This window comes from Pimephales promelas, chromosome 12, assembly GCF_988280905.1.
Source record: "Pimephales promelas chromosome 12, fPimPro1.hap1.1, whole genome shotgun sequence".
NCBI lineage: Eukaryota > Metazoa > Chordata > Actinopteri > Cypriniformes > Leuciscidae > Pimephales > Pimephales promelas.
The window spans coordinates 19,337,405-19,350,876 of record NC_142780.1 but is presented as its reverse complement, the minus strand read 5'-3'; the positions used below and the strand labels follow the sequence as shown (position 1 = coordinate 19,350,876).

The 13,472-nt window shown below is 36.9% G+C and overlaps 1 protein-coding gene across 3 annotated transcripts; it reads right to left on the bottom strand.

Annotated features, from left to right (window-relative positions):
• Positions 1–575: 575 nt before the first annotated feature.
• On the bottom strand, positions 576–12,591 carry znf687a (zinc finger protein 687a). Of its 3 annotated transcripts, none has more exons than XM_039679625.2 (12): positions 12,384–12,590; positions 12,154–12,268; positions 9,321–11,373; positions 7,379–7,448; positions 7,163–7,247; positions 6,840–7,024; positions 6,560–6,751; positions 5,785–5,947; positions 5,481–5,702; positions 4,006–4,118; positions 3,602–3,704; positions 576–2,658 (listed from the first exon to the last, which is right to left on the bottom strand). In XM_039679625.2, exons 3-12 carry the CDS (start codon positions 11,356–11,358, stop codon positions 2,080–2,082), a joined length of 3,750 nt encoding a protein of 1,249 aa, XP_039535559.2. In that variant the 5' UTR covers positions 11,359–11,373; positions 12,154–12,268; positions 12,384–12,590; the 3' UTR covers positions 576–2,079. The 3 variants fall into 3 exon arrangements, with proteins under 3 accessions (XP_039535559.2, XP_039535560.2, XP_039535561.2); XM_039679626.2 differs by having other exon boundaries at positions 12,154–12,263; XM_039679627.2 differs by lacking the exon at positions 12,154–12,268 and having other exon boundaries at positions 12,384–12,591.
• Between the last annotated feature and the right edge of the window lie 881 nt (positions 12,592–13,472).

Genomic DNA, 13,472 nt, shown 5'->3' with positions numbered 1-13,472 from the left:
GGCTGAAATGGAAAAACTTTTGGTCTTTCAAACTTCCAGATCCCTTGCAAATATCAAGGACTGCAAAATACATACCATTCAGTTTGTGGTGAGTAAGATTAGTTTATTTTATTTAAGAAATTGATACTTTTATTCAGAAAGCACACAGGAAATCAATAATCACAGTAAAGCAAATAATGATAGTAAAGACTTACATTCTTACGAAAAACTATTTCAATTAAATACTGTACTTTCTATTAATAAAATAATTCTGAATTTATTTGATTTTTTCCACAAAAATAATAAGCAACATGACTGTTTTCAACACTGATAATAATAGGAAATGTTCCTTGCAGCACCAAATCATCATATTAGAATGAATTCTGAAGAATCTTGTGACACTGCAGACTGAGCCTTTAGGTCACTGAAAAACAAGTACATTTCAATAAATCCTTTTGAATATTTCAGATGATAATCCACAGATTTTCTCTGGAATCTGGGCTACAATGTATATCAGTATTTCAAGAAGTAGCTTCCAAGTGAGGTGATTTATAGTTTTATCAGTTGTTTATAGACAGTATAACAGGATATCGAGAAATGATTTAGCCATTATTGTTTTTTTTATTTATCTCAACAAAATCTATATGAAACAACCAAAAAGGTATAATGCAAGAGGTTACATTACAACAAAGCTCTATTAATTATCTTTACAAAGAAAACCAGAAGACAATGTGTAAGGCACCAATAAAACATAAGTCCAGCACAAACATAAAAAATATACATTTTTAACTCCATCACACACACACACACACACAACAAATTCCTCCCAGTGAGGAAACAATCATCTGAGGCCTTTAAGTATAATCTGGCCTTTAAGTATAATCTGGTCTTAAAGAATCTTAAGACTAAATGAAGAAGGCACTTATTTCGTTCTCATTCTAAAGATCAGCAACTATTCAGCAAGTTTCCTGATTTGAATCTATGGAAACACAAATAGAAGAAATACAGACATTAATCATAAAAATAATGATTCAAGCACAAAGGAGTCACCTGATTCTGGATCATTTGGCTATGCTAAACCGTTATTAATTACAGTATTTTATTTAAAGTAAGCTGCATTTTGCATTAGAGAAACGGACCGGGTTTTTTTTTGTTTGCACAATGGAATCAGTAGGCACAGAAATATAGCAGGATTGGTAAACATGACCCTCTGAATATGTTGAGAACTCAAAGACATGACGCTCAGTGTCTTTCCCCTTTCCCCAAACCTCTCAGATCAATTAAGAGCTTGTTATGATCACTTTATAGGTTGATCGAACCTAAAGCACTCCTCTACAGCATTACTTGTTCGACAACATGCTCCCCTCGACTTTGATTTGACAAAGAGTAACTAAATGTTATTACAAACATGATTTGCCCCCAACGCAGTGTATTTTTCTAGTTTGTTCAAAGAATGCGACAAACCTAAATGTTAATAATCTGCAGAGAGGACGCTCTATTATATTGCCCACTAATACATACCACTCACTTTCTGCTGATTCTCACAAAAACACACTGCTCACATTTCACCCAGATCAAAATCGAAGAAAAAATACATACATGAGAAATTATATGTTTCATAAAGAATTGTAAATCTACTTGAATTAAATATAAGTTTTTATAACAATTTAGTACTTCTCTTTTTTTGTCAAAGCGTACATTTGGACATTTTACTTCTGAGATTTCAATTATCAATAATTTGTTATTGTGTGTTATTTGTTACTGTGATGCTGTATTTTTTTATTTAAATGAGCATAAATAAAGGGCTATAAATTATATTATATAAATAAATAAAAAAATTATATATATATATTTTAATTTTACTTAATTAAAAATAAAAAAGTAAATATATATACTTAAATCAAAAAAGTAAAAAAAAAAAAAATGATGTAAAAAAAACCTCAAAAATTAAAAATAGTCCTAAAATTGGGCTTCTTTTTCTTCAAGTAGAATATAATTTCTTATTTTACGTTTTTTTTTATTTTGGAGTGGCAAATGACACGGACATGTTCTTGCCAGGTTTCATGATTTTTATCCTCGTGTTAATTTTTTCCTGTCTCTCTACGCTGGTTTGTCGGTTTTGTATGCGGTGATGAAGGCCATGCCGTGAGTTCTGAAGTGTGTATTAAGATCAGCGGGTTTGTTAAAGTTACGTCGACACACCTTACAGGTGTGCTTACCTTCCCCATCCTCTACCTGTGTCCCCCCTACACTCGATGGTGACCCCGGGGACCCTGCTGCAACTGCAGAGTCAGAGGTCACATGTCCAGAAGTTAAACCAGTGACCGGAGACGCCTCGGTGTGATCGGAGGGGGAATCCCGCACGCGATGGCTGATGAAGAGATGCCTGCTGAGGGAGGAGGCGGAAGCGAAACACGCCCCGCACTGCTGACACTGACAGGTGCTCGTCCCGTCACGGTGACAGACAATATGCTGGAGAAATTCCTCCCTCTCCTCTGAGGTAAAACCACACGGCATGCAGCGAAATCCCGTGGCTTCCTGCTCCTCTTTAGCTCTTTTGCTCTGTCTTGTCAGGCTGCTCTCAGCCAATTGGCTTTCTGCCTCAACTGAGGCCCCACCCAAAGTACCACCATCGTGCTCCGAAGAGCTGTCAGCTGCATCTGTGATTTGAGGAACTGCCTGCGAGATGAAAACACTGTAAGTGACTTGCACTGACGAAACCACAGGAAGTCATTTCACTTTCAATGAGCCTTACAGCTCGTTCACATCAAGAACGATAACTATAATGAGAACAATATTAGCGTCCACACCGATGCGCCATAATGTTCTGTTTATTTTAAGCTTGCACAGCAGTTATGTCATATACCACTATAAATGCTCAAGCTCTTTAAAGCAGGATGGTTTCTAATTGGCTGTCTTTTTTTTGTTTGTTCATAAACTGGAAAAAATTATTCTGAAAGTGATTCCAATGATATCATTTCACTGAACCGTTATCAACACAGTTGTGGTTTGGACTTCCCTTTAAAGTTTTTAATTATTTTTAAAACTACATCCTTATAGTTATCATCCTTGGTGTGAACGAGCCTTAAAGGAATAGTTCATTTAAAAATGCAAATTCTTTCAAACCTGTATGAATTTATTTCTTCAACTGTAACCAGACAGTTGATGGACCCCACTGACTTCCATAGTAGGAAGAAAACACTATGGAAGTCAATAGGGTCCATCAACTGTCTGGTTACTGACATTATTTGAAATATCTTCTTTTGTGTTCAGCAGAAGAAATTCATACAGGTTTGAAACAACTTGAGGGTGAGTAAAGGATGACATTTTTTTTTTTTTTTAAGTGAACTATTCATTTAAGTGTTGGTACAGTGTGTTCAAAGACTCGATGCATTTGTGAAAAGTTAAAAAAAAAATCGTTATGCAAATGAACACCGACACAATGAGGTGTTCAAATATCTCAGTTATAATCAAATTTTTACCAATAACTTTACGGCATCTAGCAGTAGAAACACCTACTAGAGAGCAAATGTTACAGTGACCCTAAGCAAACAAAGTCACTGTTAGGTTGTCATGGTGTTGGACATATTACGCCCATCTGACAGTGTATTTGAGCTCTTACCTGACTTTGTTTGGCTGCTCTTCTGTCTCCACCATGCTGAGCCTCAATATGTTTCTCAAGAATTAGCTTACTGCTGAAACTCCTCTTCCCACCTGTACAAAGTCTTCACAACAAGAGACAACAGTAAATAACTTCTAAATGACCTAAAAAAAATTAGTGTTAAACTTCCCTTTTATTTATGCTTGGATAAAAGGACAAAACTATGATAAATAAGAGAGAAACACTGCTGAAACTGAACCCTGCTGAACTAAGCCAAACTTAAAAATGATGGTAGTTGTAAGAAAAGGTCTAACATTATTTGATTGCAAATAGTTTGTAATGTTTTACATGCGATTCCAAGACATTCATACATTTTAAGTGTCTAAATACTTAATGGGGCTATAGTACATATGTCCTATACTCACTGGCAATAAAAAGCTCTTTTGATTCCTTTGTGTTTGACACGAATGTGGCGTCTTAAACTCGAAGATGACGAGAAGGAGCCTTCACAAAGAGTGCATGGAAACTTCTTCAGCTCCTTCAAACAAAAATGTCAATGTGTTTTTATACACCATTAATACATTCATTTGGTTCAGGACAAATCAGAAAACATTCAAATTTTCAAAATGTGTTTTTATAGCTTGAAAATGTTTTTTATTGTAATGTTGTAAATTCTGCGAACTTAAATATGTTATATTATTTCATCAATATATAATATAATATTACTTTCTATATTTAAAATATATTTAATGTAATTTCCTTTGATTAAAAAGCTGAATTTTCAGCATCTTAAGACACTGATATAGTCTTCAGTGTAACATGATCCTTCAGAAATCATTTGCTGATTTGATGATCAAGAAAAAAAAATGTATTATCGTCATAATGGATTTATATATATATATATATATATATATATATATATATATGAAGAGTTCAGATGAAAAAGCCTCTAAATGCCATTTGAAATTTTCTTCTTTAATGATGATTTTTATCAAACTTGTATATTTAAGTTCAGTAATTTCACTTAAATAACAATTAATAGGTAATCATCATTGTCATATAAGTGAAATCACTGAACTTAAATATACAAGCTTGATTAAAATGATCATTCTAGAAGAAAATTTCAAATGGCACTTAGAGGCTTTTGCATCTGAACTCTTCATATATATATATATATATATATATATATATATATATATATATTAACAACAGTGATTCTTTTTTTTCAGGATTCTTTGATGAATAGAAAGTATAAGTGGAATAATTCAAAAGAAATAGAAACAGCAAAAGTACTTTTGTAACATTATAAAATGTCATTACTGTCACTTGATCAATTTAATGCATCTTTAATGAATAAAAATATTCATTTCTTTCCAAAAGAAAAATTGTAGATTCAAACCTTTGAATGGTAGTGTATAAAACATGGACATAAAAATATATTTGGGCTGTGCAAAGATTAATTGCGATTAATCTCATCCAAAATAAAAAATTTTGTTTACATAATATATGTGTGCTGTGAATAATTATTTTGTATATATAAATACATATGCATGCATGTATATATATTTAAGAATTATTTGCACGTAATTACTGAATATATATAAATACATAATCTATATTATATATAAATATAAAATATTTTATATATGAATAACACATTTTCTTATATACATACATGCATGTGTGTGTACAAAAAAATTATACACAGCACACACACATAATATATGTAATATGTAAACACAAACTTTTATTTTGGATGCGATTAATTGCAATTAATCTTTGCACAGCCGTATATATATATATATATATATTTATTTATTTATTTATTTTTTTTTTTTTACATTTTTGACAATGTATGTAATCTGAACTTCTGCATATGCATCCGTGATGGCGTCCTGACCTTGCCATGCTGCTCAGACATATGGGTGATGTAGCTCTCTTTCTCTTTGTAACGCTTCTGGCACTGTGAGCAGCTCCAGCTCTGGATATGTGGAGCAGCGTTCCCATCTTCTCTTGACACTCTTCCTCTCTCTTCATCCCGCCCCCACTCCTCCCCATCTGAGCTATCCATCTTTACCAAGTTGTTCAGTGCCGATGTGTCATAAATGTCCTTATGAGAATCCTAGAGACACATTATGGTCAAACATTTATAATTTTTAATCAATGAATGGAGCTAGTTTTTGTCTCATCTGAACGAAACCAACCTTAACATGCTCAAGGAGAGAACTTCTCTGCGTGAAGAGCTTGTTACAGTCAGGGCATTTAAAGACGTGCATCTTCTGCTTAGCTAAGTGAGTGTCAAAATGGACACTGAGCAATGCCTTCTGGGTAAAAACAGTCCGACACAACACGCATTTATAGATCTCCCTGTCACAAAAAAAATAAAGGTTATTAGCGCCTCAGTTATGCAAACATGCATAAAAGTCACCATTAAATGAAAATTGACAATTCATTTTTTTTTTTAAGAATCTTACAGTGTTTATTATGTCTAGGCGAAGGGTGGGACCAAATATCCTCCACAACTGACTGCTAAATTACATTCAGATCAGCTTCCATTTAGTTAGCAACTCCCAACTTTCTACGATCCAATCAATTCCCGAGGACGAAATCCAGTCCTGTCCAACATTTTTTAGTCATTTCAAAAGCCTATTCAATCGGATGTCACAAAGAGACGAAAAGACTAATCTCAACTCCCATTTCATGCCGACTTTAAAGATAGAATCGAGGACATACAAGCTAGTGCTGGGGAGTAACTAACTACTTAACCTAAGTTTCCAGTACATCAGTTTAAATCCTAGCAACTTCTTTTTTGAAGTCAAATATTTAGTTAAATGCTTCCATATTTAGAGATAATATAAAAATATTGTCCCCTTAAATAACTTCATAGTGTAGATAATAACTACTTTAAGTGACTAGCTTGTGGTGTGGCTGCAGTTGCAATGTGGTTTCCCCAATACTGGCACACACGTTTACACTTACTTGGACTGTCTTGCCGTCTCAGGGAGTTCAGGATGCTGGGAGGTACAGTGGGTTTCAGCACCAGAGGAAGACTTGAAAGCCATGGGGCAGGAGGGGCATTTATAGAAGACCTCACAGTGAGCCGACTGCATGTGAGTCTTTACAGCGTTCAGACTGTTCACTCCTCCAAACACCAAATGACAACAGGCACATCTGCAGATAAGAGGAAACAGCTCCTTTATAAACCAATGGATAAAACAAGCGATTTACTAGTATATACTACTACCATGTATGCGGATACCTATATCCCAGGCGACGTGAGTAGTGCAGGCAGGTTTGATTCAGGTGGGTGTTGAGTTCATGTTGCTGACAGACGACACCACATTCAGGGCAAACCAGTGGAGGGAGCTGCTGATGTAACCGGCGGTGAGTTGCAGCACTGCATGAGTTCCATAGTGGCATTGGAGGAGAACACTGCATACAACACTAGAGAGAAATCAAAATGTAATCATTTTGTACATTTTTTTAATCAAATATATTATTACATTTTTGTGTGTGTGTGTGTGTGTGTTTAAAGGGGCAAATGCAAATCGAGTCATGATACACACAAATGCACTCACTCACCATGTCAGTGACCCCAGGATCCACCTCTTGAAAGTGTGCTGCAATTTCTGCCTTGCCTTTGAATGAACTCCAACACTCTGGACAGCTGAACACATTAAAAATACCAAACAGCATCTTAATCTCTCAAACACCATTTCATTTGAATGAGAAATCTCAATTCATTTCATTTTAATTCAAGTATAAAAACTAAAACATGATCCGACAGTGCGTGGTTACCTGTTATCAGAAGGTTGTGACAGTTGGCCACCACTCGGTTTAAGGGTAGGCAGAGCAGGAGAGAGTATACCTGTAGAGACAGAGTACAGTAACTACACATCAGCTAAATCATTCTGAAATGGACATGGGTTAATGTATTATTCTAGATTATTGGTCAATTATCTACAGCATTGTTAAGCTAATGTCATTTACTGTTCATCTCCCTAAAGGATAAACCAGCAATGCGCCGAGTCCAGAGACTGTCCTTTGAAAATGGGAACAGAGAGAACAAGCCCCAGCTGAATTATTCCACTTAAAGGGATACTTCACCCAAAAATGGAAATTCTGTCATCATTTACTCACCCTCAAGTTGTTGCAAACCCTGTATGAGTTTCTTTCTCCCGCTGAACACAAAGGAAGATATTTTGAAGAACTTTTGGAACTTTGGCACCATTGACTTCCATAGTATTTTTTTTTTCTATTATGGAAGTCAATGGTGCCAAACAACTGTTTGGTTCCAATCATTCTTCAAAATATCTTCCTTTATGTACTGTTCAGCAGAAGAAACAAACTCATACAGGTTTGCAACAACTTGAGGGTTAATGATTGATGACAGAATTTTCATTTTTGGGTGGAGTATCCCTTTAAAGGTTTAAGTCCTTTGTTTTGCAGTGGACAGACAGTGATTGGTTGATTTCTACGCTGCTCCCTGATCCCTGTATGCACAATGGCTACTGATACATCTATTTTTACTTCTGTAATATTCTATAAAATATAATATTTTGTGCAGATACATGTTAAGCTAAAATTAAGAAGCAAATCACATCATTCAGGTTTTCAAAATGTTCAATACCCCTAAAAGAACCCGTAAATACGATGATCCCTTTGCAAAGAACTAATTTCCTAAAATATAAAAGCATTTATATATGCTAACATTCGAAAGTTTGAAGATGGTATCATATATACACTTTTAAAAGTCTCTTAGGCTTAACAAGGCTGCATTTATTTGATAAAAAAGTAAAATATGTAAAATATATAGATGTAATATATGTAAAATATTTTTGCAAAAAAATCCAGTCTTCAGTCTCTCATGATCCTTCAGAAATTTACTAGAATTTTACAAGAAACATTTACTATTCATGTTCAAAACAGTTCCTGCTTAATATTTTTGTGGAAACCATGACACTTAGGAATCTTTGATGAAATCAAATCTATTGCAACATTATAAATGTCTTTACTGTCGATTTTTATTGAAAAAATTCTGATAAAAAAAAAAAAACCTGTCTGACCCCAAACTTTTGAATGATATCCTTTTTTATGTATAGGCTAAAGACCACAATTTTTTTTTACTGTGTGAGACAAACAGTAAGAGCCATACTGTTTCTAAAATGAAATTATTGGCTTTAGTGTATTTTTGCTTCTTTTTAAATGTTTAAACCTGAAGTAATGTTCTAGAGCAGCTTTACCAAATGACATGTCGTCAATCCAGCAAACAATCTGGATGTGAATCCAATTGATAATTTATAGTGATTTTTTTTTTTTTTCAATGACGAGGTTCAATGACAAGGCTCTAAGTTCAATGACAAGGCTCTATCTTGCAAAGCTGATACGTCAACCACTATTTGAGAAAGTTGGAAGCAGCTTGATGGGGAATATTGTAAATAAGTCCATGCCTAAAATAATTCAGAAAAAGAATATATAGAAATATAAAAGACATGCCATAAAAAAGGTAATTTATTTGAGGTACGTTTCAAGTCAGAATGTTAAGCTAATGAACAGAACCTTTTTTCCTTCATATCTGTGATCTGTTTGTTATAAAGTAAAACATCTGGGTGGACATCTCTCAGTATGGTGGTTCCAGCATTTTTTCCCACTGGTTGTAATTAAAAAAAATTGAGGAAAGGTGACATAAGTACTTTTCTTTTCCAAGTGCATCTATGAATACACTGATAAAGACACAAACCTATAGGCACGGTCTCCGGCTGGCCAATCATCTGCTCCACACTGACAGGACTCATGACGAGGTGTGAACACTGCATAACCAGTCCCTTCTCCTTGTGCTCTCGTGCGTGGAGCAGCAGGCTGCACTTATTGAAGAAGGCCAGGCGTTTGGAGCAGTGGTTGCAGGTCACCTCAATCCTCATAGAGCGCCGATCATAGTGCCTCGCCAAGCTGCGGTCCAGGGCAAATGCATCCCCGCACTCAAGGCAACGGTATCCCGTTGATGGCAATCGAAGACCCCATTCAGGGGGAGGCATGGTGGAGAGGTCCGGCTGATAACTAGGCAGTGGATTCTTACTGTTAAGGATTTTGTTGAAGGCCTCGACAAGGCTAGACTGGCTGCGTGAGATAACAGCTCCTGGGCTGTTCACAATGGAGGCTGGTTTGGCTGTCCCAGGGTTCCCATTCATCGTTTTCGTCGCCAGAGAGCGAATGTTAGCCCCAGGCATGGATGAAGAGATGGATGGCAGGGTAGACGTTCTAGTAATGTTGACTGCAGTGGCAGAGAGAGTGGTGGCCAGTTGATTCTGTGCCCTGCTGGCTGCAAATAACATAGCTGTGCTGGCATCCTGAAGGGTGGACACAGGCAACATTGTCACCTGAGGTGGTCCTTGAGGAGCAGTGCCAGATCTCTGAACCCTGTGGACTGACTTACGGGCCCCTGCTGGAACTTTGGAGCCACCAGGACCTTTGGGAGCCACTTTAGATACCGTACGTGTGATGTTACCGGCAGAGGTTTTCACAGTCTTGATTTTCACTTTGAGAGGCTTGACGGAGGCCTTGCTTGACTTGGTGACACCTTCAGAGGCTGAATCTACCAAACGAGGCTCCGTAGATTTCTCTTCTGTCTCCTCAGCTCCATCATCATCTTTTTGTGTGTGAAGACCGCTCTTCTCCTGCACACTTACGCTCATGTCAATAACTTGATCTTGAGGGGCCTCTTCTCTTCTCTCCTTCTTTTCTGGCTCATTGACTCCGAGCTGATTTGAGGGCAGAGATATATAAGGTTGAGCGATATCTGGCTCAGGGCTCTCAGGAGAATCTCGCTCCTCGATTATGTGCTCAAGGTCTTTTTCTTCAGCTGGCAAATCATTTTTGGAGGTCATTGACATTGGGTCGACACTGCTTTGTAGAAGTTTTGGTGGCTGGACAGAGGGCTCCTCAATTTGAGTGTTACTTACTGGTAAGGAAGGGGACGAGGGAGAGGGCAGCTGAAACGCACTTAAAGGGGACCGCTGCATTCGTGGTACCTTGGGAGCAGAGCACAGCTGGGAATTCGGGCTCTCCTGTATGACAAGGGCAGGGCTACCGAGGTCTGGTTCAGATTCTTCATCTTCAGATAAATGGCGGCGTACTCCTGCCCTCAAAGTGCCATTTAATGGTTGTGATGCCTCACAATCAACTCTGGGGGGGGAATCTGAACTAATTGAATGTGAAGATAAGAAGGGGGGATCAGTCAGGGGTAAAGACTGAGGTGGTGAGAAAGTGCTAGCAGGGTGTTTAGGAGAAGTGCCATCCTGGTTGTCATCATTAGTTACTCTAGAGGAAGAGAGAGACCAAAGTGGTCCATTGGTCTGCATCTGAGTTAGAGTTGGTGATTGAGAGGGTTCTGTAGCCCCATCTGAGATTGTTTTGAGTCCATTATAGATGAATGAATCTGAAGGCATCAGGTCATCTTCTCTGGGACGTTTCTGGGGAGACTCGTGTGATGCATCTACACCAAGAAAGTCTCCACTTATATCCTCTTCAGTTTTGTCATCAGAATGTACACTGTTTTTTACTATCACACTGACCATGGAGGGGTCATTGTTAGGACCCTCGTGGCTGTCTGGGGGTCTTAGGCATGGACTTCCACTTCTCTCCTTTCCAACAGCACCACCGTGTTCATTATGACTACCATCGGTGTCAGACTGAATTGCTTCTTTGGCATCAATGTCTGGAATGTCAAATGCTGCCAATAGGTCATCGAAATCTGGTGTCTTCATGTCCCCCATTCCCATGTAGATGACAAATACCTGCATTACATGACATTCCATTAGCATGGATTTAAATTGTAATGTGTTCAAATGCATCAACATGTGGGGAAAAAATATTTTAAATGGCACATATTATGGCACATTTTATTCTCACAAATGTTTCATTCATATATGAAAAGTGAAAAGTGTATATTATAATGAGATGTAATGTATAATGTGATAAGTTAAATTTAGTGAACACTTTTAATAGGGGGAAATAAAAGTCTTACTATGAAAGGGTTACTTACAGGAAGTAAGTTAGGCTATTACATCTACAACGTTAGTTCCTTCCTATACACACGTTCTTCTGAATAAGACATTTTACATTTACAAATGTAGTAGCTTTGCTCAGCTGCTATTTTATTTGTGAATGTTGAGTACCATGCAGTGCACTCGTTTTTTATTTACAAATATGAACTTTACAGTAACGTTAATCTCTTCATAGGCTACCTAGACCAAAAGTATTAGGTGCCTTTTGCGCGACAGTTTGGCCACCTATTTCAACAGAGAATGTAGTTCAGTAATTACAACAAACTGACAAATCCGCAAGTCTCCATAATGAAAGTAACGTTAATCTGTCACATAGTAGTCTTGCTAAAGTGTCTAGCCAAACAGCTACAGTAGCTTCACCCGCAGTCTGCAAAGTCTAACATTGATAATAAAACAAACTTAATATTCATGGAGTGATCGAAATTATTATATATTCGTATATATATGTATTACATAATTATAAAGATAAATGTCTTGACGTATGTGTTGAAGCGTAAAACTTTAGTTTACCTGGCCAAATATTCTCGGGAGTTACCCTGGACGGCGCATAGCATTTGCGTCACCTCTGAAGAAAAACAGGTCTTTCCACTGTACCCATGCAAATGTCGATACTGTTAGAACTACACTAAAGAAAAGAGAGCCATTGATTGATTTCTTATACGTTGCTTGCAAGGGTCCAGCCAGCTGCTTCACAAACGGCTGTTGTCGTGAAACTATGACGCAGTATTTTTAATACGTACCTGTTGCGTGTGACAGTAGAGAAATGGAGTTTATGCCCATGATAACCACACACGATCCACTTGCAGAGTTCAACAAATATATTCACTCCGGAAGAGGAAGTAGAAGCTGATTTATACAGCTATGGCATTAAAGTGTGTGTTTATGAAGGAGTTTATGAAGAAAATGTGCATACTTTTGAGTGTGTAGCAAGAGCAGACAAGCTTTGATACGTGTGTTTTTGAGACACTATCAGTATCACGTCAGCATCCTGTGACCGTAAACTCCTGTCAGCAAAGAGGCAAATATAATGCATGGGATAATAACCAATGATTGTTGTTTTATTTGACCTGAATAATAACATTATATTATTGGCAAAATAAATGTATACACAAATTATTAAATTTAAATTTGTATTTATATTCAGAAACGATTAAAAATCTGTTGTAGTTTCCATTAATAACTACTATTATTTAATTTAATAATTGTATTATTATTATTATTTGCTTTATGCCATTTTGTTGTATTCAGATTTTGAATTAAAAAAAAAAAATTGAAATAAAAAAAAAAGAGAAGCCAATGCGAAACTCTGCTAACAGCCACTGCCCACTAGGTGGCGCTTCAGTACCGCGGACCTGGCTGCGATTTATAAAAATGCCAGACAGAATGAAAGAAGTGGAATGAAAGAACACATGTTTGACAATCCACTGCAAAAACTATCAGTGTGACAGTATAAATCTTGCCTTTCATCGTTTCCCCAAAGACCCTGACAGGTAATTATTCACAAAAGTGTAGAAATATTGTGTGTTTTGAAGTGGGACTTATTCTCGCGCAATAACCCAGATGCTCACTTTACCGAGTTAGAATTCTTCCATAAGTTCGAGCTGAAGGTGCCCTCTCTCCTGAGAACACATTACCGAGGGATTGAAGAGGCAAAGAACGAATGACATAATCAAAAAACATGTCCTTTTATGACCCCCAAAAAGAGGGCTTTCTGGTGTTCACTGTCTGTGAGCAATGTTGTGGAGGATGAGGAGTAAGAACACCATGAAACAACATGAAATGAACAGCCAAGCTCACTTACTTGTACACGATTTTGTTATCTCTTCCAA

What these genes read in the sequence shown, in the direction of transcription:
- znf687a (XM_039679627.2), bottom strand. Translation starts at nt 11,358, where the DNA reads ATGGGAATGGGGGACATGAAGACACCAGATTTCGATGACCTATTGGCA. An exon ending in GAGACGGCAAGACAGTCCAA is followed by an intron (nt 5,948 to 6,559) that starts GTAAGTGTAAAC and finishes TTTTTGTGACAG; the next exon opens with GGAGATCTATAAATGCGTGT. An exon ending in CTCTCCTTGAGCATGTTAAG is followed by an intron (nt 5,703 to 5,784) that starts GTTGGTTTCGTT and finishes ATGTGTCTCTAG; the next exon opens with GATTCTCATAAGGACATTTA.